Source organism: Phallusia mammillata, chromosome 4, assembly GCF_965637545.1.
Source record: "Phallusia mammillata chromosome 4, kaPhaMamm4.hap1.1, whole genome shotgun sequence".
Lineage (NCBI taxonomy): Eukaryota > Metazoa > Chordata > Ascidiacea > Phlebobranchia > Ascidiidae > Phallusia > Phallusia mammillata.
This window is the reverse complement of record NC_137255.1, coordinates 23,992,854-24,019,324: the sequence shown is the minus strand read 5'-3', so window position 1 is coordinate 24,019,324 and position 26,471 is coordinate 23,992,854. Positions and strand designations below refer to the sequence as shown.

At 37.7% G+C, this 26,471-nt stretch overlaps 2 protein-coding genes across 3 annotated transcripts in view; both read right to left on the bottom strand.

Moving 5' to 3' along the window:
* Positions 1-561: 561 nt before the first annotated feature.
* Positions 562-14,362, bottom strand: LOC145222369 (high affinity cationic amino acid transporter 1-like). The gene is made up of 14 exons (XM_080088475.1): positions 14,175-14,362; positions 13,832-13,961; positions 13,322-13,423; positions 13,127-13,255; positions 12,427-12,582; positions 11,266-11,422; positions 10,052-10,248; positions 9,313-9,535; positions 7,377-7,516; positions 7,050-7,152; positions 5,769-5,962; positions 5,052-5,212; positions 3,699-3,807; positions 562-3,258 (listed from the first exon to the last, which is right to left on the bottom strand). The coding sequence occupies exons 2-14, from the start codon at positions 13,953-13,955 to the stop codon at positions 3,110-3,112; spliced, it is 1,944 nt and encodes a 647-aa protein (XP_079944601.1). The 5' UTR covers positions 13,956-13,961; positions 14,175-14,362; the 3' UTR covers positions 562-3,109.
* Positions 14,363-18,053: 3,691 nt separating this feature from the next.
* LOC145222368 (proteasome adapter and scaffold protein ECM29-like) overlaps positions 18,054-26,471 on the bottom strand; it is a 32,298-nt gene continuing 23,880 nt past the window's right edge. The window contains exons 32-40 of one of the 2 annotated variants that reach the window (XM_080088474.1): positions 25,826-26,003; positions 25,333-25,403; positions 24,021-24,193; positions 23,356-23,472; positions 22,770-22,916; positions 20,981-21,116; positions 20,202-20,396; positions 19,508-19,579; positions 18,054-18,835 (exon numbers count right to left, since the gene is read on the bottom strand). In XM_080088474.1, the coding sequence (XP_079944600.1) occupies positions 18,831-18,835; positions 19,508-19,579; positions 20,202-20,396; positions 20,981-21,116; positions 22,770-22,916; positions 23,356-23,472; positions 24,021-24,193; positions 25,333-25,403; positions 25,826-26,003 (1,094 nt within the window). In that variant the 3' untranslated portion in view covers positions 18,054-18,830. Of the gene's footprint in view, positions 18,836-18,938; positions 19,122-19,507; positions 19,580-20,201; positions 20,397-20,980; positions 21,117-22,769; positions 22,917-23,355; positions 23,473-24,020; positions 24,194-25,332; positions 25,404-25,825; positions 26,004-26,471 lie in introns of those variants that run through there. The other variant, XM_080088473.1, reaches the window with a different exon arrangement.

Genomic DNA, 26,471 nt, shown 5'->3' with positions numbered 1-26,471 from the left:
ACCATCAAAAATACAGTTAAACGGGGCGTTTACAAATAATTCTAAAACTTTGTGCCTCAAAATAATCGTCGCGCTTTACAACATGATGATAAAGTGTGGGTGGACATGGCATATAGCCAGTGATGGGATTCATTTTTTTGTCAGCCGGTTCTATGTCATATTTTTCAGCCGGTTCTGTTACAAAAAGTCCATTGACAGTAACCAGTAATGCTAACCGGTTCGCTGATCTCATAAAATTTCGCGAGACGGATCTGCCACCAAACAGTGCTCTCGTTCATGACATATAAGCTACAAGATATTTTTGAGGTGTTTTAGCTCGCCGGTTGAAAAAATATGAGACCCAATTCCCTACACTCAAATTCAACCAGTATTACACATAGCCAACTGTTACATTGCCGTAAATAATTACAGTGTATATAAGATTGCTTCATACACCAATGCACGCCTCAAGATGTAGAAAAATGCTGATGTCGATGTTTTCCTGGGTTACGCAATGTCGTAGAGTTACACAAACTGTTTGCAAACTGTCGGGCACCGCTGCTCTGTCAATGATTGTCCAAGGCCGATCTTTGAACTGTTTATTGTTGCACAACTAACTTCAGGCTCTTCGGCAAAGTGGCTAGGGTTACAACGGGTTAAACTAGGACCGGATTTAGACATTTCAAGGGCACGACTGGTTAGGTGGGCACACATTTCAATAGTGCACCATGTGTTAAACATGACATTGCGTTGACTTTACACATTTAGCTGAAATGCATCTAAATATTTAAATTTGGTCTCAAAATTTGAAAAATGGCGTTTTAGCACGTTAATATCAAATTGTGTCATTATCATTTGGGTGTTAACTTCAGGGAGTAGGGGTATATAGAGGGTCGCTTACCCGTTGTCCTGTTTTAAATCCGGCCTTAGTGCGCACATTTTCTAAAAGCAAACTAAAAAAGTTGGAAAAAACGCCAAACAATAGAAAAGGTTATTTACAAATGTACATCAGCACTTAAATACACACAAAATCGTTCAGTTAATAAGTTCACGCAAAAACGCGGCACAATGTAGCAACATGTCAAAAAATGCCCAAATGGTTGCGCAAACGACCACTGTTTGAAGAAACAACTTACGAAAAGGCATTTGCGAGGCTTTAAAGGCAAAAAAATTGAAAATAATGCCAGCGCTTTATTTGAATGCATAGCCTTGTGTGTTGGAATGGTAAGGCGGCAATACTCGATACTGATTGGTTGATCATGTCACGTGGTTTAGGTCGGCAGCAAGATTCAACAGCACGAGTTGAAAACGCGGGCGCGAGTTATATTAGAGGAGTACTCGAGTGCTACTCATTCAGCGAGTAGATGCAGTAAGTTAAATACTTGCCTATAGCAAGATAAATGTGTGACACTGTCATAAGGGTTTCCTTTAAAAGGCGGATAACACAACATTTTGGAAGAACGTTAGTTTTGACGAGAATGGCTAAACGAGTTATAGTAAGGTTTGGTAATACAAACTAAGCATTCACTAGCATTGATTTATTTTACATATCTTTTTACCGTGACAGAGCAACCGACCGCAATATACATACAACACCTTTTTTCAGTAGTTGGACTTTGGGCAAACTGAGGTACAGCTTTACGGCATACGGCATCACACTTTAGGCTTTAAACTGTCTTTTACCAGTGGTTCCGTTTTTTTCAACCGTTTTTTTTACATGACCCCACCAATTCACGTAGTAACTGATATAGTATATAAAACTTCATACGTTGTCATATGTAAGTAGGTACGCATTTTTTAAAATAAAAGTCTGAATTAGGCCAGGAAGTTTGTAAAATCTTGTCACAATTAAGGCCAGTTGTAAAGTTAGGCCCAAATTAGCCCCAACCCGACTTACAAATCTGTTTTGTTAGTTAGAAACCATTGGTACATGCGTAGGCACCACACAAAGAAAACAGATGTGTTTAGAAAAGTCTTACAGTAAGGCATCATGTAGTTGCCACGAATCGGTTTGCCTAGCAATAAATGTTAAGCATACAAAAAGCTTCTACATTACAATGTCCTAAAAAGCGAAAATCAGTTTACACATAAATAAATAGACGTCGTAGTTTTTTTTCTTCCACATTTTGGCGAAATCACAATGACAGTGAACCGTTGTGAAAATTTAACTAAACATTTATGAAAAAGCGCATATTTTATGACGGGTAAAACTTTAGCACTATTTGCCACTATATTTTTTTAAAGTTTGGAATGGGAAAGTTTTGGTAAAAATCGCACATAACTAAAATTTTAGCACTTTAAAAAATTTGCTTTGCACCTGTATTCAACTATTGGTGATCAAAAAACATTCGCAAAATGTCACAGCAATTTAAAAAGAGTTAATTTGGTGACAACTATTTTTTGCTGGAAAGTATAGCTAATTATTTTGGCTTTTATAAACATGTCCAAAGGCGCATTGTGTAAAAATTGGTCATCGCCTTACTGTCACGAAATCTTTAACGCGTGTGCTAATTAGTGATGGGACGATACCAGGTCTTGAAGCGTGTACCGATACCGAGTACGAGTACCACATGTATATACCTTCGATACCGAGTACGATTACCGAGTACTAGTATAGCGTTGTACTTAGTTGTATATCACTGTCTAATTTATCTGCCATTGCCGGGTACAGACGTGCACACACATGCCGAAAAATGTAATCTCCACACGAAAGCGCATAAAAATATACGTAACTTTGCGGAACTTTTTCCCGATTTTGTGCTGTCCGAAGCAAATATTGGCCAGAAATTGCCCGTATTCTTATGGCGTAAATCGGCCTTCGGTATTCGCACGTTGGTATCGAAAACTGAGACAAAATATTTCGATACCGAGTACGAGTATCGATACCACTTAAATCGTTCGATACCATCGATACCGAGTACCGAGTATCGGGTACTCGTCCCATCACTAGTGCTAATAAATATCGTTTCTTTGTAAGTTACTAAAGGCATTAAGACTAGGTGCTACTACCACGGTGGTAAGTTAAAAATGTAGGATAACTAAACACAATGTTTTAGATGGGGGTTCTCGGTTGGGCCACATCTTAACCTTTAACCTTACAAATAGAGCGTCATTTCTAACAGTTGAAGTGTTATACGCGTTCGGTTTCGTGAAGTAGTTGTACATCAAGTTCATCGCCATTCGAATGTGGTGCTGGGTTTTTCTTTTCACTTTGCACTGGTTTATTTCCTTCAGCTTCGGCGCTGTGACGAAGTCCATAAAAAACGTATATCAAACCGCCTACAAACAATCAATAAAACACGAAATATAACATGTTTTAACTCAATAGACATAAGAATCAATATAGTCTTCACCACAAAGCGACGAGTTGGGGGATTCTTGTTTGTAGTTTAAAATGCAAGTAGAGCATTGTTTTTTTTGGCAAATAAAAATGTACTTGAAGGTATTTTTTTAATGTTTTGAAAAATGAAACTCGTCCCGTCCGATTTTAAATTTATATTTACTTACAACGGTTTACAAAGTTTGCGGCCTGTTTGTTTTGCATAATAGTTTTGTGCAGTAGTTGTAGGGAACAGTATATGTGTGCAAACAAATGTTAATAATACAATAAAAATTGCCTGCATAAAAACACGCCCAAAATGCTGGAAAAAAATTCTTAAATAAAAGGTCCCAATAAAACATCCCTAATTAATTCTGAAAAACATTTTTAATTTAATTACCTGCCACCAGCCATATGAGAAGTTTGTACCAGGTGGATGGAGGTAAAGAAACCATCAAATAAATATTCACCACCATGTTGAGGATTGGAACAAACGGAACGAGAGGTACCTTTAACAAAAAAAAATTCATCGTTAAAATAAATCAAACTTATACAAAATACTTGTCAGTTATGATGTATTCAATTTAAGCTATTAGTGAATTAAACCACTAAAATAATATTACGTTCAACCCGATATTGTCATGTTAGTAAACGGGTACACGATGCATACTAAAACCTAAATTGTTGGTTCTAGAACCCGTTAGGCTCCGTTAAGGTTACAAACGCATACCGCAAAACCGAACAAATTTATGTGATTGCCCATTTTCTGTATAACAGTACAATACAAAAAAATCAACATTTTCCAACGGTAGCACTCTTAAAGCAATAACAATAAAAAACTAAAATTTATTAAAACTTATAAGTTGAAAAATATTGAACTTTTATTTCTTTTGTGAAACCGGTTTAAACCAGCTATGTGGTGTGACATTAATCTATCCACGTCTGCAAAGTCTAACCAGCAAGTTTGCTTACGACAAACAACGCGTCAAGATTTCAAGAGCTTTTTGTGTGCCTTCGAGTGTTTCGCAAGACACAAGGAAATTACATGACTAGTATTCATGCAAGCAGCAAACGTTGACTAACGCATGAATCTTAAATTAAACTTGTTGAACTCGGGAGGCTTGGGGCATAAAAAAAATAATTCACAGCAGTGTTATAAGCGGGTACCCGAAATATTCGCATAATACAGCCGAAAAGTTAACTTTACCACGGTGAAATTACAATACAAATATAGCAAAGTGTATAAGTTCGGACCAACTTAAACCCGATTTACACCAACGTTATGTAGGCCCTAAACCCAAAATATATTTTAATACCTTCCAATTTGGACCAAAAATTGATTTTATAAAGGTAAAAATACGACAGGTGTAATGCTAGGCACAAATCAAACCTGTTTTAAACCGACGCAGGCCCGAACCCCAAAATATATTTTAATACCTTCCAATTTGGCCCAAAAATTGATTTTATAAAGGTAAAAATACGACAAGTGTAATGTTAGGCACAAATCAAACCTGATTTAAACCAACGCAGGCCCGAACCCCAAAATATGTTTTAATGCAGTCTGATTTAAGTCTGAAAGTTAACTGTAACATGGCGAAAATACGACCGAATAAAGCCTAAACGTTGTCTTTACATAGGTAATACTTAGACACAAATGTGACAAAGTGTGAAGCCAGGACAAGTCAGTATCATCAAATTAAGCCCAAACCCGAATTCGAATTGCTATGATTAAAAGTCAAACACAAAGACTTACCTTAAAAGCAAGTGGCTTAGCGCTTTGCGGTTGGAACACTATCACCATCGTGCTTAGAATCACAATAACCGCAAAGATTAGAACAAACGCGATTGCTCCTGCATTCCATTCGCTTGCCGATGCCACAATCGCTACCACGCTCATACAGATCTGCGCAAGCACTGTAGAAAAACATATACTGGTTAATTCCAATATTCTAATAGCCGGGTTGACTTAGAGAGTTTAATTGAGTTTTCATTTAATACTTCTTAACCCCCAAGGTTGCTCAGCGTTGTGAGCGGGCATAAAAATTGGGCCCGAAAAAATTGGGAACCATCAACCATGAAAAAATGCGGCAAAAATGATGCCATGTGTAAGGTCAGGCACCAATCAAGGCCGTTTTATAGAAATTCGAGCCCGGACCAGGAAACCCAGGCCGATATGGTACTCAGGGGTCGGCATTCAGTTTGGTTTGGTCGTTAATTGCTGTTAACAATTGCTTAACGATTAAGCCTATCGACAACTGATTAATGTCATTTGCATGTTACGAATTATTGCAGCAAGTAGTTATACGTTTTATAAATCTGTTATTGTGCCATTACAATACTTCAGCTTTTAAAAAAACTGGGGTCTTTAAAGGTTCCCCCTTTTACGCTTACTATTCGGGTCGCCGTGAGATAAGGTTTATTTTAGACCCGCTTACAACTATTATTTAACCAACGCACACAAGCACATTACCTGATACAGCTAACGTGTAGTTGACAATGGCGTTGGTCATTGGAGTTGGATGCGAAGATTTCGGTCGAATCAGCATCTCAAATTCGAAAGACTCGCTCCGTTTCATGGTTTCGGCAGCGTGGATTGCTTGTTTGTCGTCTAAATCGTCATCAGACAGCTTTGGGGTGACGTCAGCTTCAGGATCAGGCTGGTACCTGTCGTCATAGCAACGCATGTAATTGTCATAGCAACACTTGTGGGAAACGTTTGCATTTAAAGCGAGACATGTTATGTAAATATGCCAACAAAACGCATGAAATTGTCGTTGTAACACACAACGCTACTCATGCCCCATGCCTTAATTTATTACTTGAAGTGGGGCAAGGGTTTTACACTAAAATTGCATTCCGTTACATAAGAGACTCTCTAGTATCTTTTTTCTTGTTTACCTTTTGGCAAATTTTGATCATAAAATTTACAAGGTGATTTCACATACTAATCCAACATATATAAAGGCTTGCTTACTTAAATTTACCTAAAGAATGTTAACTTTACCCCAGGTTAAGAACGTTGGCGCTTACAGTTTCGTATTTATTATGCCAAAACAATTTCAATACGGGCTTGCCGCTGTACTAAGATAAGTTGTCTACAGGCTTAACCTCAGATGGCCAAACGCGATAATCAGGTAAAATGCCCTCAGCACAAGTTGACGGAGTCGTTTAAGATAATATCTCAGCAATTTTCTCGAGCTTTAGATGGTTAGATCAAGTACGTGATTTTCCTTCAAGAAACTCTATTGTTTGCGCCGCATAACTGGAATTTGCAAACAGGTTCGGTTATTCTACCAATCACAACTCTGACTGTGTATTACGTGGCTTTGTATTGCACCACAGAAAAACTATTTCAGATTTACTGGATCTTAATCTTTTACAAGGCCATTGTAAAGCTATTAATAATACCAACATCGTTCTTTTAATCCTCAATGTGTTAAATAATAGACAAAAGCGTCTTCAAAGTTGCATAAAAAGCGTTGGTACATAGTGCAAGCCGGAACTACAATAACTAACTTAAGGTAAAAATCAGACCAAAGGTCATTTAGAGAAACGACTTTTGTGGGCGATTTGACATAAAAAGCTTCGTTGACGAGTCAGAAGGGTCCAATTTAATTGCCAAATCGATGCTTATCCAATTATAATCGACAGTTTTTATTGAATTATCGTTCATTATAGCACACAGGGCATGTATGGTGTGGGAATTGTACATCAAATACCCGAGATAATTCGGTGATCTTTTGTTACCCACCTCAAAAGCAGAACAGATGCCGCTACTAGTGTGTACGCTGCTAGAGTTCCAATTGACATTAAGTCTACCAGCTCCTTTAGATCGAAAAATATTGCCATGATGCCTGTAAGAATAGAAAATGGTTTAGGGTGGGGGCAAAAAAATAGATTTCGCATCGTTTGTCCGGATTAACCAAATACGGTTTAACCGAGTTTTACTTTTTTAGATTTTTTTCGATAATTTGACCTTGCTTTTATGGTAATCGTTTCAAACCGCGCGTTTAATTACGGCAAATGTGACGTCATGAACTAGTTTATTGACACAACAAATACAAAAAAGAGAATTTACCTGCAAAAGTTCCGGACACAAATGTAGCGACAAGTGGAGTCTTTGTTTTCTCGTGAACTTTGGCAAGAAACTCGAAAAGCAATCCGTCGATCGCCATAGCGTATATAATACGAGGCATTGGAAACATTGCGCCCAGCAAACTGCATAGAATACACAACATAAGGTTAAACATGCAGCAAAACTAAAGATTCTTTCTCTGATGGATTGATGGGACATTTCAAAAGGAAACCGTGGGGCATAATAGCTGACAAGTCCATTTCCTTTTTGACAAAAGTTTCAGATTACAGGATAGTCGAAATGGTTTTTGAAAACCCAAATGACATTTTGTTATACACAGACAGGCATTTATGTAATCCCAACTACAACCCAATTCTTTATAGCCGTCTAATTTTCTTTTCAAATAGCTGACCTTAATTTAACTGTAGTGTAAATTTTGCGATAACATATTGACAAGCTAAGGTGAACATACACACGTACTGGGATCAGTCCTGAAGCGTTTACGCAGATCTGAGATCATGGCATACTCATTCATAAATCGTAGTACGCCAGGCCCATTAAACGCGTTAACATATTGACAAATACGGTACGTGCGCAAAGTTGCGTACGAATGTTTAGACATTGATTGATATCTCATGACATGCCAGCCCAGATGGAATTAGACATTGGACCTGGCCTAGGAAATTTATAGTGTTTTGTGTTTGACTTTGAAACTTACTTTTCGATAACAACAGTGTCGTTATAGCATAGCCCGATTAAGTGGAGATAAAAACCACTACATTCGTGCCTACTTTGTATATAATAGTAAACTCGGCTCAAATCAGTCTTAGCCACCACCATAAAGTTTAAAATGAATTTTTTGAAATAACTTTTTTTGTAATTGTAAACCGACAAATATGTAGTTAGTTGCTGTGGCGCAAGCACAAAACGCCAAGTTCCACTGATTTTTATGGGCTTTGACTCGCTGATTTAAAATCCATGTTGCCGCCCCAGTGGATTTGAAAAGCTAAACATGTCAATTAGACTTTGCTTGTGCGGTATGTACTCAAGGTATTTCTTACAAGTGCTTGACGGCAACTGAAACAAAAAAGGGTTCGTAGCTTTCCCTGATCAAGAAAGGTTCACTACATATAATTTTGTTTACAAATCTAAATAATAAATTTCATAACTCTTGCATTAATATTACATTCGTTATGTGCGTATATCATTTGGTAGCGCAAGGTATACCTCATTACCGTACATTAATAGTTTATAACAGTACGCCATGCCTACCAAAGCGTTAGAACACTCGGACTTGAAATAAACATTTTTCACAGAATACAGCCTGTTTTGTTGCCGCTTTCATCACAAAATCAAGTTTAACCAGTTTATTTTAGTGTGGGCACACATATTAAGCGTTGCGAATACCTTGCATAGTTTAAGTATGACGCAATGGATAACATTAAATAACCTCAATAGATGCCCTGCGGGTAAATTGAAGTTCATTAGCAATTGCCTCCAAAAATACATTACTGACTGATGAAACAAACAGAGTTTAAGCACATCGCCGTGGGTTCAAATCCCACTACAGACTAGATTATTGCACACTACTATATATAAGCTCAAAAAGGCTTTCGGGATAATGTAATATATATAGTTATGTTTCAATCTGGATAAAAACAATACGTCTCTCGTAGATTTGGCGTCTAATAACAATGTTTTCACTTAAGGCATATATTTAGTTAGTGCCTAAAGGGTACTATAAAACTATATTTATATATATGCACATTATATGCGCCAAGATTGAACGCACATGATATTATTGCATTTATTTTAAGACCGCATGTATAGTAATATATCTATTAAAAAAAACAGTCGTTTAATTCCTACATAAACAGTCGTATACAAATGATTAGGTCGTTTTGCTGTCGTAAAACACATTATCAAACACAATGCGTACCTGGTAGAAAGGGCACAGATAGCACCGACGGAGACAGGGTAACGAGCCCAGTCCAAGCCAACGTAGTCGAATGCGTAGGGAAGGGGGGCGTCCGAATCAAGTAGAAAATAAGGCTGCATCAATGTAAGGGTTGATGATATTCCAAGATAAGCCACACAACATACAGCGAGAGAAAATACAATCCCGAGAGGAATTGCCTTTTGTGGGTTAATCGCTTCCTCACCTGGTGGGAAAATACGAGTTACAACGACAGAAGGGATTGTGGGTAACGTTCTCTTTGTGACAAAACAATACAGTGTGGCTGCTTCTAAGTAGTACACGGGGGCTCGAACCCGAAGGTACAGGCCCAAAACCCAACCAAAAGTCATAAAGTTGGTGAAATTTTGGACAAAAATGACGCCGAGGATATATCGAGCCTGTTTCATTTAAACTCTAAACACGACCGGACTGCTTCACAGCATTACCCAATTTTACGTCTACTTTTATTAATTCGACAAGTGAAACATATTTTTTAACTGAAACGATTACCTATAAACCAGAAAAAGAGACTTTTCCGTATATCGTTGAGACAGATATATATATATATATATATATATATATATATATATATATATGTGTGTATTTGTTTTTAAATTCGGCCTCTATCTTTTTCTGTAAAAAAAAAAACTACGCATAGATCGGGAAACTCAATTAAAGCAAGTGCAAAATCAATGTTCAGTTTTTTTTCGTACATACACACCTGTTGTAGCAATGCAGTCAAAACCCACAAAAGCATAAAAGCAAGTGGCCGTCCCCGAAATAAGACCTCCAAATCCGTAAGGGAAAAAGCCGCCAGTGCCGTAACTGACAGTGGAAGCGTCGAAAGAACAATTGCCCATCAACCCCGCGACCGCAGCGGTGCTGAGGTTGGATCCCGTTGCATTGCAAGTCTGCTCCCTGCAACAGGACATTGTTCAGTGGTTAAGAGTGGAGCCGTTTTAAGTTTTCAAGGAATATGTGGGTCAGTGAGAGAGTCATACGTGCATACTTTTTGGACATCCGCTTGGGTATGCGGTATTTAGCCAGAAATGTAAAAATCCTTAAAACGCCAGTTTGAAACTTATAGCAAAAATGTATCATATGCATTTTAGCTGTGTTAATTAAATTATTACGGAAATAGTTTTGTCAAAACGACTTCTATTTAAGCTACTTAAATGCACATTTTGTCTTCAGTTACATTCATATTCAAAGCGTTTCTAATTAGCAAGCGCGTCTAAGATCGAAAAACAATTCCAAAAAATGGGTTTTCTAAAACGCAAATTAGTCTGTGAAACTATAGTGTGACAATTTTGTGAAATTTTCATTTGTATAAATGTTAGTGTAATGTAGCAGAGTTGCAAGTCGGGCCGGGCTTTTCGGGCCGGGTTCGGGTTCGGGCCGGGTTCGGGCCGGGTTCGGGCCGGGTTCGGGCTTAGGTATTTGTGAGAAAACGGGCTTAAAACGGGCCTGACTTTACGTTCCGTGTCCGCCATTTTTTTAAATAAAATCACTCAGCTAAGTAACAAGTCTCTGGCTTTGATCTAATGCCCACCCTACTCTAAAAAATATTGTTTACGCCATTGTCTACTATTGTTCATTGTGTTTGTTGTCTTTCTCTTTTTTCTTTCTCATCCTTTGTTGCGAGGCTTTCGTGGATAGGCCTGTTAATCAAAATTTCGGGCCTAAACGGGCTTCTCAAAAACGTTTCGGGTTCGGGCCGGGCTTCGGGCTTATACTTTCGGGTTCGGGCCGGGTTCGGGCTCAGATTTTGGGCCCGCTTGCAACTCTGTAATGTAGTGCATCCCATAGTTCGAACGGTCTTCCAAGCCAGATTAGTGTGTTAAAATAAACAGTTCGCTGTATAAACATCTTAACAACCTGAATTAAAAAGCTCACAACACATTGTACATGGAGACTTTTTTAGTGTTAACATACCGAAGATAATCAATAATTTCTTCTTCTTCCCACGCCCAGTTGTGCAAGTCAGCCTGAGTTAGACCAGCAATGCAGACGAAGAGAATAACTCCGATATTAAGGACAGTGAAGACTTTGTTCACTGTAGCGAATTCCTTAACGCCGAATGCGATGAGAGCTGCAGAGGTAAGTAGACAAACACCGATAAGTGGAAGCGCTCACACAACAAACATTTACACTACACACTTAGGCTACAGGACAAAGCCTTGCTACTAGCCATGTGCTGTAAAATTGATAGAAACAGTTTTTAACATTTTTAACATGCTTTTGTTAAGTAAGCTATTGCTGCCAGACATAATATCAAGTTTGTAGAGCTCTTCTGGCAAATGTAATTTTATTCCGACGTTGCGACGTCCTATACAGGTCGTCTTCATCAGGGTAAATAACACAGTATTATATACCTTGATATAAAATTACATTTGCCAGTAGAGCTCTACAAACTTCATGCTTTTGTTACACCGATAACCGTGAGTAAGTATGTATTTTGTGTTTAAAAAATAGGGTGGAATTCTATTGTGTAAAAAATATTGTAAGGAAAATTGAAAAGCATTTTAACACTAAGCATCTATACTGCCATAGCCTAAAAACAAAACAAAATAAAACACTGAACCATCAAATAGTCGAACAACTGCGTTTTTGTGTCGAACTATTGGGCCTTTACAACGTAATGGTGTTAAGTTCTCGGTTTCAACACCGAAGTTTGCCCCCGAATCAGAGTTTGTTTGGTGCATATGCCATAGCGAGGCAAGTGTGAAAAACGGACGCGCATCCAATTACAGCTGGCGTAGAGGAAAGAGGCGGTGCTAATCACGTGATTTCCTGATCGTCCAATCAGAAAAATCTCAGCTGTGCCTCAAAAGCAGGAGGGGTCGCGTTTTAGACTGAACAGGAAATTTAAGAAGCTCCAGGGTGGGTGTGTTTCATGAAAATGTTTACCCGGTTTATACAAGGCTTTCTAGGGTCAACAGATGTCTTTGACGTCATTTATCAGGTGTTTTTTGACATCCTATATGTTGTAGAATTTATTTTTGTGGTAAGCACATACAAAATACTTTACGACCCATTGTTAGGAGTAAAGGAAGTATACAAATGAAAACCACTTAATGTAGCAATGTTTCTTACCGGTTAAGATCATTATGATTACAAATGAGAATAAATCCGGGTATGGTGCTAGCCCTGGCACCTCCATCGTACAGCAAGCAATCATATAGGTCTCGATTTTCTTGTTGATTAACGCATCGAGGTTTGCAGTCCAAGCCCTGGCTACGCTAGCTGCACCTAAAAACGATTATTACATATTATTACCTTTGTGCAATTCACTGAAATCACTTTTATGATGTAGTTCAATTTAGTGCAAAATATGTATCTTTTAGTGTTTTAATGTACTTGGACATTAACCTAACGCGTTTTATATGCCTTGAAACATGTTTTACCGTTTTGGAAGACAAATTTGTTTTAGAAATCCCCCACGTCTACAGGTAAACAAAATCCCTTTTTCACTGGAAAGTACCATAGTTCATTGTGTGTTAAATCAACATAAATATTGAGTTCTTTGAAATGAGAACACCTACGTATTGACATGATTTTATGTCAAATCTTGGAAAAATACATTACCTCATATGAAGTTACACCACAGAAAATTGACAAAACAGCCGTAACGTTTAACAATTATTGACCAAGCGACTGCAGTAAATTGAAAACGCACACTGATTTAGGGCTTCAGTAAACAATGTGGGGGCATAGTACACTGTATAAAAAGTTGCGACATCTTCTTACGAAACTTTCATGCGCAATAGCAACTAAAGTTTACGAAATTGCTTACCAATCACATAGGATAAAATTAAATTCCATCCTATGACGAAAGCACAAAGTTCCCCCACTGTGACGTAGCTGTATACGTAACCCGACCCGGCTTTTGGGACTCTTGCGCCGAATTCGGCATAGCAGAGGCCTGAAAAGTTGGAAATAGTTAATAAAATATGGTATTTCCATGCTACCAAGAGCACGTAGCACATACCGGACAATACAGACGTTAACGCAGCAATCAGAAAGGCGATGACAACACTTGGTCCACTCGTTTCTTTCGCGACGGCACCGGTAAGTACGTACACTCCAGCACCTAAAAACAAAAATCGATAAAAACTTCGATTCAACAGTCATTTTCAGACATGTATTCAATGTTGGTAATTCCCATGTAAAGCTCTACAACCCCAAAAACGTTTTCATACATTCGAATTTAGGCTAAACCCACTTTTAAGGTTCCCAATTGGCTAATGTGTTATTTTAATACTCGATAAAAAGTGTTTTTTTTTGCAGCCAACGACAACTGTACCAGTATCATAAAATAACCTAGAATGATATAAAAATTATTCAAAAAAACACATATTATTATTGTAAATCAGTAAAGTAAACTCTGAACAAATTTTAGGTTGACATTTTTCGCACTTAAGTGAACAAAACTCGTTTACAAACCAACATTAAAGCGTGTACAGTGATGCGTAAACATGGCCGCTCAAGCGTAACTTGCCTAAGGTCGCTCCAACACCCAGGGCAGTCAAGTCAAATACAGTAAGCACCCTCGCAAGTTGTGACTCTCCTACAGTGTTATCGTCCACACGTTTTCGTCGAGTAAATGCGTCAAGAATGCCCATCTTGCCCTTTTGAAAAATCAAGCTACTTAACGCAACAAAAAAATGCCTTTTTTAGTGGAATATTCAAACGCTATGGTGGCATAACCTAGTTATCTGCTGACAAATAACAAACTTTATGGTAAGAATTTAGGCTGTAACTTAAATGTAAACAGTTGCGAGCCTCGAGCTAGCTGCTATACTTAAATTTTCAGGAATAGTCGACACCATGGTAATATTTACTTAGCGTAGCCTAGCTGCTGAAATTCTGTATCCTGTGCCACGCTCCACGCTGGTTTATCCGAACAGGCATGAATGGAAAGCCAACCAATCGAAATAAAGGAAGCAATAGACCTAGATTGTGAGCGAACAGAGCACGACTTTTGGCGCCAACTGGTGTAAACGTAGTACTACTGCCAAAAGTAAACATACATGTTGGGTTAAAAACGCCTTTCGAACAATTTTAGACCTGTCACTCGTATAATAGTGATACCTAGAAGTAAAATCTAGTTACAGGTGGAGTGTAGGGAACCCTATAACTTATTAACTAACATTTTGATTTAAACAAGAAACTGTAATGTCTGCACTCCATGCTATTCTCCCTTGAATATAAATAACTGCTAATACTTGCATCAAAAATGATCACATCTCAAATTACAAGCTCGAGTTGTTGGCCTTTGGCTGGTAAATTTCAATTGCTTTACTTAGAATTTACGTTGCCAGCCCCAACCGCTGCCGTTAAGCAGCCACAATGGAGCCACGTGTTCAAGCTAGCGAGATCATTCTCTTTTTATACTCCACATTTTTTCTCTTTTTCTTGCCCAGGCGATTGAAAAAAATCGTAGGCGACTACTACGGTTAGCTGACACGTGGGTAGTAAATCTTTGGTCGTAGTAAGACAGAGTTTAACCGCAGATAGCTGATGGGCTTGACAATTTTCGTTTAATCCGTTGCTTTTTATCAGTTGCCTTTTCAGCAAGTCTATTTGGAGAAATGAATTCTGGACATTACTATGTAAAAAAATGGGCAACATTTGAACAGTAACACATTGTTTTCAACGTAGGCTAAAGTAGAGGGCAGTTTTTCAAACCTTTTTGCTTTTTCGGTCTGGTGACTGGCCCTAACTAAAAACATCCAACAGCGGTTGTCTTCAGCGAAGCGGTTTCTTTTCCTAACTGTGTGCTACAGCGAACCTAATAGATTGCTTTCTTGTTTACTCTCTAGTCGAGCGTGACGTACTTCCTAACGTAGCAGTATTTTTTTTTTATTATGATGGATCTACAATAAACACCTCGCTTTCTTATTTACATAAAGTAAGCCAAGACTTACTTTGGGGCTTTTCTCTACACGGATAAATAAGTCAGCCAGGCTTTAAAGTCGTTCAACGTAATAAATACGATGCAAACACAGTTAAAAGTTGCTGTTGATTGCTCTACTAAATACCCTCTCAGTATACAACGGAAATTCCTTTTAAATTCAATTTCTTTAACTAACGCAACAGAAACTATTGTACCTTACTTCATTATGCACATAAAACTACTCTCAAATGTTAATTAAAGGTTTAAACTTTCTACGACTGCATCGACCAGCCGGCGTTCGGGTTTTGCTTTGTCAAACAATGCAGCCGTTGCTTTCGACGGTGACGTAACGAAAGATTTGCAACGTCACAAAGAAGATTGCCAGCAGCCGAAAGAGAAAATATCGGTCACGCCAGGTCATTAAATCGCCCCTAAATCAATTACTAGGTCGCGATACATTGTCAACACCCAGATCAATGCGTGGTTTATTTCATCAATCTCTTGCATTTGCATTTCGTTTGACGTCCAGGCTGTGAAGAAAATTTTACAGGTCACAATAAGACAAACGGCTTTTATATGCCTGCCGTTCGGCAAATTTTGATAGCATTTAATCACATTTTTTAATGCACATACTGCTACCTCAATACACAGTATAAAGATACTAGTTGTGTAGCTTTATTTAAGTTCACGTTCATGAAATTTTATTACACAACTAGCAACCCAAAGCACAAATTCTATCAAGTAACTTAGACAATGGAATTCGTGGCGTTAACGGTTTTGCTCGAGTGACTCAAGACAAAATGTGCTGCATAAGCAAAGTTCCGCAACGCATGACTCAGCGATTGCAGCAATAAAGAATGTAGAAAGACTTTCCCATGCTTGCTAGGCGTAATAAAGCTTTGCTGACGGTAAAATGTTCGTTGTATTCATGGTGTGGTCATTGACAAATCTCTAAATAAGCTAAATTAACAGTTATATCATTGAATAAGCATTAAGCTATTTCTCTAACACAGCACAAAACGTACTAACTGCATAGTTGCATACTTGCAAATATTTACTTGTATTTCAATAATTGTCGTTGCAAAAGCTGTTTTCTGCGCAATCAATTCATTATAATGCTTTTATATGACACTTTTAGGGGATATGAACATTTTCCAACAAAATGTCAGATGCAATAACGTGTTTTGTTAGTCTTTTTACAGATTCCGGGAGAATTTCTTCTTTTCTCAGTACAGTCTCCCCCCAACACTGTGAAACATGAAACCAACGCGGGTGTTTCAAAACCCAGCATACCCTGCCGTCGCTAAGGTGCTGACGTAATTTGGTATCAGACACTGGCATTCAGTTTCTTTATTGTAACCGGATAATTTGTCGCCGTTTAGCACACAAAATACACAATAAGTGTGGCTAGTGTTACGGGTAACGTATCTTGATTGGTTGAAAAAGGGCCACACGCCCATTGATTGACGAATTCTAAACTGAATTTCGAAAACGAACAGCTGTTGTACGGCACTTTTATGACATTATTTATTATCCCCACGATATACGTTATTGCAGACGTATCAAATCGATGTTCAACAAAAGGTCATCTTTTATGTTCAATGCTAAAGAGAGATGGGTACACTCTTTAAACTCTCTTTGGGTAATATACATTTCCCAAATTGGAAAAACACAATTGAATACAAGTCCCTACGGCATGTGTTTCGTTTACCACTTTAAGGTTGCTGTTTTCCTGTCGCTCTTTGGCATTTTAACCAAACGCTGCTGCCTGAAATACGACGTTGTAAATCGAAACCTGGCCTTCGGGTCTGAGAAAAATCAACAATAAAAGCATTTTTACGAATAAATCAACGTCTGTTGTTTTGTTTTAGTATAAATTGATGTTGCCTGTGTCAAAACGCACACATTTGCACTAGTGATGGAACGGGTACCCTGTACTCGGTATCGAACGGTTTCAGTGGTATCGATCCTCGGTATCGAAATTTTTTGTCTCAGTTTTCGATACCAACGTGCGAGTACCGAAGGTCCATTTACACCATAAGAATACGGGCAACTTTGACAGCATAAAATTGGAAAAAAGTTCCGCCAGGTTACATATATTTTGTTCACTATCGTATGGGGATTACATTTTTCTGCATGTGTGTGTGCACGCCTGTACCCCGGCCATGACAGATAAATTAGCCAGTGATATACAACTAAGTACAACACTGTACTTAAGTACTCGGTAATCGAACTCGGTATCGAAGGTATATACATGTGGTACTCGTACTCGGTACTCGCTTCAAAACCTGGTATCGTCCCATCACTAATTTGCACCTTATTAACTGTGTGGCAAGTAGCCTAGTTGTTCGGTTTTCAAAACTTTTTCCGTTTGGACTTCAAACCTAAAATGAATCAGCGCACAAATAACGTAAATTACTGTGCACTAAGTCTCAGCAGGTATATAGGAAAGCCACCTCTGTACCACGGTTACGTAACTGTTTGCACTGCAATGTCAATACCAAGTAAAAAGCGTGTGTCATTTGTCTAAGCATCAGTACATTGTTTTGGTACGGTTAGTTGACCGTTGGCAAAGACCAATTTTCGAAAAGGAAACGACTATTTTTAACGCGCCAAAGTTTAAAATCAGCATGACGCAACAAAAAATTAGACTACATCGAAAAAATCCTTACGTAAATTGCACCTCAAATTTCATCATTTAACTATATAGCTTATGGAAAGGGTACCACTATTGTTGTTAGCATAAAGTGGAATCTCAAAGCCCAGCAAGAGGGCTTAGCGTATTTAGGGAACTTTTAAGTGGCAAAGAATACGCGAAACCCACTTCATTGATATCCAGTTGTATTGATCGATATTCAAATTAGCATCAAAACAAACCCTATATAGGGACTTGACGCTATCTCACATCAAATACTGTCAAAATAATAAACATTTACGCAATTGTGTACACTTTGTAGGAAATTATTATTGCCCGAAGTTCAATTTTTTGTCGTGGTTCACCAACTAATGTGATCAAAAACAGAAAAGAACGTTCAACAAAGCCCGTATAATGGGCCTACTATGAAAACAAACAACACGTTTATATCTTCATTATTAAAGGGTATTCCCTTTGGCTATACACCTTTGGCATGTTTAAATACGAGTTGAGTGTAAATTTGAGTAAACCTGTAGTTGAAAACCTACAAAAATGATTACTGACAGAGAAGCCTACCCAAAAACACGCGGTAGTGGTATTTCTCTATTCGGCAACAATAGACAAAACATTGGGAACCAAACCGATAGTTCAAACTCGAAACCGAAACTTGTTGAAAAAAATCCAAATTCGGCTCGAAAGTGTGACCAACAGGAACTGTGATAGGAATACGAATTTCTTTTCCAACGCGACTGGTTCGTTTTTTTTTCAGGAACCCCTCGACAACGAACCCCCAGTCGTGTTTATCCACAAACACCAACCTCACTATTTTGTCAGCACGCTTTATAATACGGTGTAGTTGCAGCGCGTTCAGTCATAATCCACCAATTGCGTCCTTTACTGTTTTGCGCTCCATAACATTTGAACGTTGGGCAGCTATTTCCGGTTTGGTGATTGTTTATGATTCCTTTAAACTAGCAAAATAAACTAAACTCAAACTTTATCAGTAACTGAACTATGTACGTCAAATAGGTATAACTCAGATTTTTAATACTGGATTTTAATACATCTCTAATCTTCAGGTGTGTCATGGTCAGAATTCACAAAAACATTTTAACTGTTACAAGTCCCTTAAAATAGCTTCGCATTGGGACAGAAACGTTTTAATCAAATCCTGCTGCTCGGATTTTTCCGAAGTTTCCCGAAGGGCAGCGACGAAACTTCGGAAATCTTCAGGAGGAATCGTATTGCACCGTTTATCTGTCAAAAACGGATATTATTGCAAAAAAGCAAGTTCAGTCGAAAATAGATCGTTTAGTGCCTTATCCACCCATCTTGTAATAAAAATGCTTGTAAAGGTTACCTTGTATGTTTCCCTTGAGAAATAAACATAGGTACAGTATTTTAAACTGTGTAAATGGCAGAATCCAATAACTTTACTGGACAAATTCACCAGGCACTCAAAACCCAGAATTTAGTCGCAATTACTGGCTAAATGACTTGACTTTATTTAAAACATCAAAAAATGCTTAATGGCAGATAAAAAACAAAACAAAAAGTAATAAAGATATTTAAACACAACAAATAACTATAGATAAAGAGTTAAAGTGTGTGAAAAGGTTTAGTAGAAAATTTGTTTTGTTTACCAGCAATAATTTTCACAAAGTGTTGACTGGCCTTCACAGCTTCTTCTCGAATCGCCGAAAACTTCATGTTAGCTGAAAACAGTAAAATAAAATTAAGAAAGTTGGAAAACGGCAATTTCAACAAAAAAGCCATTAGCCTGTTAGTCCTAATCACTTATAAATATGAATATAAAGTCGAGAACTTAAATACGAAAATTACTTATGCGATATGTGTCTCCAGGTTAATTCAAAGAAGATCGCCCCCAAAGCATATCAAACTATTATGTCTAGTTATTATGACAATATTTTGTGTGTTTTTATGTGTATTTATTATGACAAGTTCAATACATTGCTGTTTGGAATATTGTTGACTGTGTCAACAATAACACAATGACAATACACAAATCCAATTAGAATAAAGAGGACAAACAAAAACCTTCCAAACACCATACATTGACTTAAAGCAGCGTATAAAAAATAAAACTGAAAAAAACTTGCATGTATAAAGTCAATTCTATTGCAAACGATTCTGACCAAACCCTTAGTGGTTAGAAAACGAAACCTGGTGTTTGAAGACAATTGAACGATTGGATACTAAGCCCGTAGCTAACGGCGTATGGGAAAAGTTTTAACATTTAAACAACATTTCTGCTTAATCTATTTAATCAAGACGCTTAAATTTACAACAAAACCGTTTTTTTTCTTCGAAACTTACTCAAGCATGACGCGAGCGGTTTCGCGAGAACAGCAACGTCGGAAAATTGTGGTTCCGCTTCGCTGGCGACGCGTTGAAGCGTGGCGAGAGACTCGAGAATTTTGCTGAGGCATTTAACAGCGGCAAGCTGCACACCGAAAGTGCTGAGCTCAGCAAATTCGGAAAGTACGCCGAACACTTCTCCATAGAACTTCACTAAAAATAAGATTTTGGCAATTTTAACACAAACACAAGTATAGTTTGTTCTACAATCGCAACATATACAGTAGCAGTTTTCAGTCAACTGTTCTAAATATCTATTTATTTCAAAACCAAGTACACAAAAACCTAAGGTGTCCATGATCACTTTAGCGTGGTCCTTGGAACGACAACTATGTTTGGTGATAAACTGAAAGTAGGTGCATGTGATAATTTGTTTAATGCAGTTACATATTTAACGCTAGTTACACATAATTTATTGAATATTCAGTACGAAAAAAACGTTATCCAAATCATAGCCCATTTATTGTTAGCTGTCAATTGTTTTATGCCACTTAACAAAATTATGCTTTGGAGGGAATATACTTCAAGCCAAACTGGTTTAATCGGTAAACACGATTTTAAACACCATTTTGTCACTTTTTGCATTCTAGTTTGTATTTATATACAAGAACTGAAGATGTCAAAAAACCAAAACATATATTATGCAAAAAATGCGTTGATCGGTTAATTCTGTTTGGCTTAAGGTTTGGTGCACTGGGTTTTGGATTAATTTTGACACTAACGCTAACGGTTCTTGCCTTGTGTTTCCGGACTGGACGGCCAGGCTTTACATAAGGACTTCAGAATTAATTCTTGTCGTTTGAGAACCGCGGTTTTTCGTTCTTTTCTACTCGTTCTGTCTTCGTCATCATCACTGTCTGACTCTTTTCCTTCCTAAAATAAAAAACCAAATTTCTGGTTGTAAAATGAGAAAGAAAACTTTGCTCAGCTGCAATTTGTGATAAAAATTGAAGTAAAAGTAAAAAACACAATTTATGAAAAGAGGAACCAAGTCGTTTTAGGTGCAATTTGTGATTGAAAAAAATAGATCTAAAAATAGAAATGGAAAACAAAATTTATGGAAACAAAATACACCCACCCCACTGTAATGTTACTTAAAAAAACGAAAAAGGTTGCCAAAACATGTTATTTCTTCAGGTTACTTCATTTATTAAAAAACAAAAGTGTCTGCATTTGTTAAAAAATACAGATTTTTTAAATGTCAATGTATCTGTACTATTTTGTGAAATTTTGAATATTTTGCCATGTTTTATTTAATATATCGCACAGGTGATATTACATTTATTTGCGAAATTAATTCGTTGAGTTTGTTTAAACCACTCTCGGTCTAATCGGCCAAACGCCAACAGTAAATCTGATTAAAATTGGACATCGGCGTGAGAAAATTGTAAACAATGTATGATAAAAAAAATTTGCTTCATAGTAACGATATTTCCGATTAATCAGAAACCACATAGTAAACACTATTATGAGCTGTTTTCAGTAAGCATTGGAGTCAAAGAATATGTTGGATTTTAAGAACTGGGAGGTGGTTTGCAAGCTGCAATGCTTATCATCACATGCGATTAAGTAGCAAACAGCATGCTACAAAAATATTGCTGCAAAGTCTGTACAAAGTTCATATATAAGTCTAAGTGTGCAAATTTTGAATGTATTGCTTAAAAACACCCCAGTTTGTTGCAAACATTCTCAAACGGAAATATTGGTTTTAGGCAATTTTGCAGAATTCGGCGTGATTCATGTTCCCAAAAACAATTACATTAAATTCGTTTTAATCTGCCAAGAAGTAAAAAAGAGAAAACTTTTTATAACCTATTGCTTATTGCAGTGGTTCTCACGCCCCTGGACAAGTTTTTCTGGACTTGCGACGCACCAGCAAATAAAAGTTAATAAGGAAACTTATTAATAAAGTTGTATTTATTGATACAACAACAAAAAGCCACGGAACGGAACTATTCTGCGACGCCCCTGGAAAACTGAAACGACGCACAAGGGCGTCGCGACGCACAGTTTGAGAACTACTGGCTTATTGGATAAATCTTACTCGTAAACATATTTTTCAAAAATGTTTAAAAAATGTTCAGATAGTGCCACTAAAATAAGCGCTTAGAAAGTTGACCTGGTCATTCATTACGTTCAAAGGTTATTGCCATTGCAGTAGCGTTTTTTTCTTTAAAACTAAAATGACAGTGTCTTATATGTAACTCCACTCATAGCTATTCTTTGCCAAATTATCACTCGAATAACCGTATAACTTTAGAAAAGGCGGCAAAGTAACAAAAATGGCCATATTTTGTCTCAGTACTCGCCAACCTGAACAAAATCCCTTATTTTTAATCATACGCCAGGTCCATTGAAGACGTTACACCAGATCAAGCCGCCTCCCAAGCATTCCCATATGGCAAGCACAGACTAGGTTTGTATATGAGTGTGCCGTGATCGCTTTTTGCAAGGACGCTTCAGGGCTAATCCCAGTATGAATGTATCCATCTTAGCAAAGTTTCAAAACAAGCCTTTGCTACGTACTTTCGACAGATGAGGCCGAGTTAACGACCAGAACTGATCGAATCCGTCGATCTTGCGGCTTTGCAGAACATTGGCCAGACAAGTGATCGCTTCGACGCTGTACGTCAACTTTTCACGTTTGCTTTCTTTCACGAGGACCGCCACTGCCTGCAAAGACCAAGACTAGGTAAATTTCACAATAAACACAAAAATAAAAACAAAAAAATACATAGGTTATTACACTACAAGGTTATGTTCCTTAACTTGAATATAGCCAAAATAACCAATGAAATGCTTTTTTGTTACCAAACTTTTTTGTTTTATACCATTAACAAAAAAAGTATCATGACCCATTGGTGTCAAATAGGCTTGACCTAAAAAAATAATACAGTTTGGACCAAACAAACTGTCCGGATTAGGCGAAGATCCGGATCAACCGATCAGTCAAAGTCGATCAGTCAAAGCCTTACCACATTACAAATTATTTTTACCTCAAGTTTTGTCCGAATAATGCGAAAATTAACCAAATCCGGTTTAACCGCGGTTTAATGTAGTTCACAGTAGGTATTTGATTGCTTTAATACTCAAGCGAGCGACATTTCCATACCTTTTCCAGTTCACCTGGTGTCATTTCGTCACCACAGTGTTCGCAAACATTACTTAAAGCTTCAAGTAATTGGGTTTTTCCTTCCCAAGTACGACCCTGCAATCCCTCGAAAAGCGCCTGAAATAAAGTAGAAGGTATCAATACATTACCATGACAACGAAAGTTTTGTAAATCGTCTTGTTCGGCACCAGTATAGGATAGGGCAGTGGTTCCCAAAACATTTCTTCCAAGAAAGGAATTTTAAAACTTAAAGGATGGAATTTACCTAAATTTTGCAAGTGGTTTGTAAATAGATACCTTAGCTCTGAGAATATAACCTGTGAAGTAGATAAAAAACCCAAATTTTACAAGATCTTTGTATGGATTAGGTTAGCATCTACTATGCAGTATATTAGGGAGAATCTATAATTTTTTTTGAGTTTTTAAGGGAGGAATTCTACGAAAGAGGTTAGAAATCACCGCAAAGTTAATACAAGACTTTTCAAATATACTTAGGGGTAGACAATAATTTTAAAAAACGAAGTTGGGTTAAATTGTTGTTACGTAATCACTACGTCACGTGACGCAGCCACAATCAAAATGTAAGATCAAAACCGTGACAGGCCCAAAACAACAGCGTTTGATGTTAAAAAAATTAGTATTGACATTGTACATAAGCAGCTTACTCGAAGCAAATTTTCCAGTTGAGGGCGCACCACCGTTCCTGGTCGCTGTTTCTTAGCAACGGTTGACATGGACGCGGCCGCCTGGGCCTTCGCTTCCCAGCTTGACGATTGCAGAGCGCCGGACGATATTTCAACGATTTCTTTTAAGTGAAGACGAACGGCTGTTTCTGAGCCTAATGTGTAAATGATGTGCTAGTTAGTAATAAAGCTACGAATACGGTAAAATTTTGGGCGTTAGTCAAATGCTAAAAATGTGACCATGGACAATGAAGTACAGTTGCGTTATAAAAGTGTGACGTCATAATGCTTTAAGTCAGTTGTTCTCACCTGTGAAGGAATTTCTCCCAAGAAAGGAATTATAAAACTTGTGGAGAGAAATTTACTATAATCTGTATTTGCGGTTTGTAAATACACTTAAGCTCTGGGAAGATAATCTATGAAGTTGATAAAAGGCACAATTTAAATGACCCTTTGACGGTTTAGAATCTACTAAATGGTATTTTGGGAAGGAATGAAAACATTTTAATTTGTTAAGCGAGGAACTGCGTCGATAAAGGTTGGGAATAAAATGTTCGTTGTTGCTGTAGTTTATGTCAAGTAAAAAGCGTGGTGAACTGAAACGTGAAAAATGCGTGCGTATAGCAGATATAAACCCAAACAACTTGATTTGCTCAGCGTCTAGACTGCCACAAAAAACTAAGCCGCACGATAGGAAAGTTAACACGCTATAGCATACTGCAGAAGGTCATACGAGGTTGTACTTTATCAGAAATTGTGTCGAACATGCCCAGATTATTATGTACTGGGAGTCATTTCGGGCTATGTTCCATGATAAGTGTGTACTGCACTGAAGTTGGAGCGGTAACTGATCCAGAGGTTGTAAGCCAGGCTGGGCTTTTAGGGCTCAGGTTTTTACAGCAAACAGGCTTGATTTGGACCTGACTTTACGTTATGTGTGCGTAATTTTTTAAAATATTAATTACCTAGCTAAGTAGCTAGTTGCTGGACTTAACCTTATGTCCAACAGCTCTTATACGTCTTCTTTAAGCCATTGTCTATTATTTTCCATTGTGTATGATTTTTTTTATATGCTTGTCCTTCAAACTTTCGGGACTAAACGAGCTTATCAAAAACGATTTGAGTTCGCGCCAGGCTTCTTGCTTGTGTTTCGGACACGCTTACAACTCTGAACTGAACTTTTCAACTGTTTGTTAATAATGGTGTTTTGTGATGGCAAAGGGTTATAACTTTCTGTGATTATTGCTACGCCTTTGACACCTAAGTGGCGATTGATAGCAATTGCAAAACTGACCTGGAGTAAACTCGTTCCAGATCGCTTCCCACATGTCACGTGATGACAGAGCAAAGTTCACGTCATCGCCCCTGAAAACATATTTTTTTTACTTTTTTACACACACACCTAAAAAAAGTTTACTTTACACACACACCTAAAAAAGAATTCCTTTGCTAAAAACATCAAAGTATAGTACAGTTTGTGTAACAGAAAAAACTTTACTTGTCTTTCAATAAGGTTAATTTTAAAATGAGTATTGTTGGAATAGGCGAAAGCAATGGTGCCCAAACTTTATCGATAAATTCCTCACTTAACATTTCAAAACATTCTGATTCATTCAAATAGACTACATATAGTAGATGCTAAACCTCACAAAGATCTTTTGAAATTGGGCATTTTATCTCCTCCACAGTTTAAATTCCCGGTAAGTGATCATTTACGAAATCTACAAATTAGTAAATTCTTCCCCGGTTGGGAACCACTGCCGAAAAGAGTGTTGATGATTACTTACTCGGTCATAGAATTCGATTGCTGCGCCGTTTGTGCTTTGCTGTCCTTTAGCTGTTGCTTTTCGTGCATACCAAAAAACGCTAGAGGGAGCACGAGAGCTGAGTGACGGTTTAGCGCATCTGGACAATGACGTGCGACAGCGTAGAAGACACTGGCCGAAGCGTGTTTGTATGTTTCTTCTAAAAAAATAAAGCAAAGGTACATAAGGTTGGGTTTGTACGTCATACGGTTGGATCTTACACTAATGATGTCACTTGTAATGAAGTTCGAATTTTACAAACATGAATTAAATGTACGGACTACTGTTCGGACTGAAAGCGTTTCTATAAATTAACAAAATAACGGCTATTTTATTATCGCAAGATCGTGGGTTAAATTTATTTAATCTCACACACCCCTAGATAAATTTTAGCATTGATCAGGTGCCTATCTTGTTTTTCGGAGACAAGATACATAGTAGGTCCGCTTTAAGCTACTGTCAAGTTAATTCCACTTCCAAGTTCGGAGTGATTGGATTAACTGGAATTTCGGAGTGACTCGATTAACCGGAATTGCAAGTGATTCGATTAACCGGAAGTTCGGGGTGATTCGATTAACCGGAAGTTCGGGGTGATTCGATTAACCGGAATTGCAAGTGATTCGATTAA

Bases quoted from the DNA above. Each gene is read 5' to 3' on its own strand.
- LOC145222369 (XM_080088475.1), bottom strand. From the start codon at position 13,955: ATGGGCATTCTTGACGCATTTACTCGACGAAAACGTGTGGACGATAAC. The intron at 9,536-10,051 runs GTGTGTATGTAC...TTTTCCCACCAG, and splicing joins TGACTGCATTGCTACAACAG to GTGAGGAAGCGATTAACCCA. The intron at 5,963-7,049 runs GTGGGTAACAAA...CTATGACGACAG, and splicing joins GCATCTGTTCTGCTTTTGAG to GTACCAGCCTGATCCTGAAG.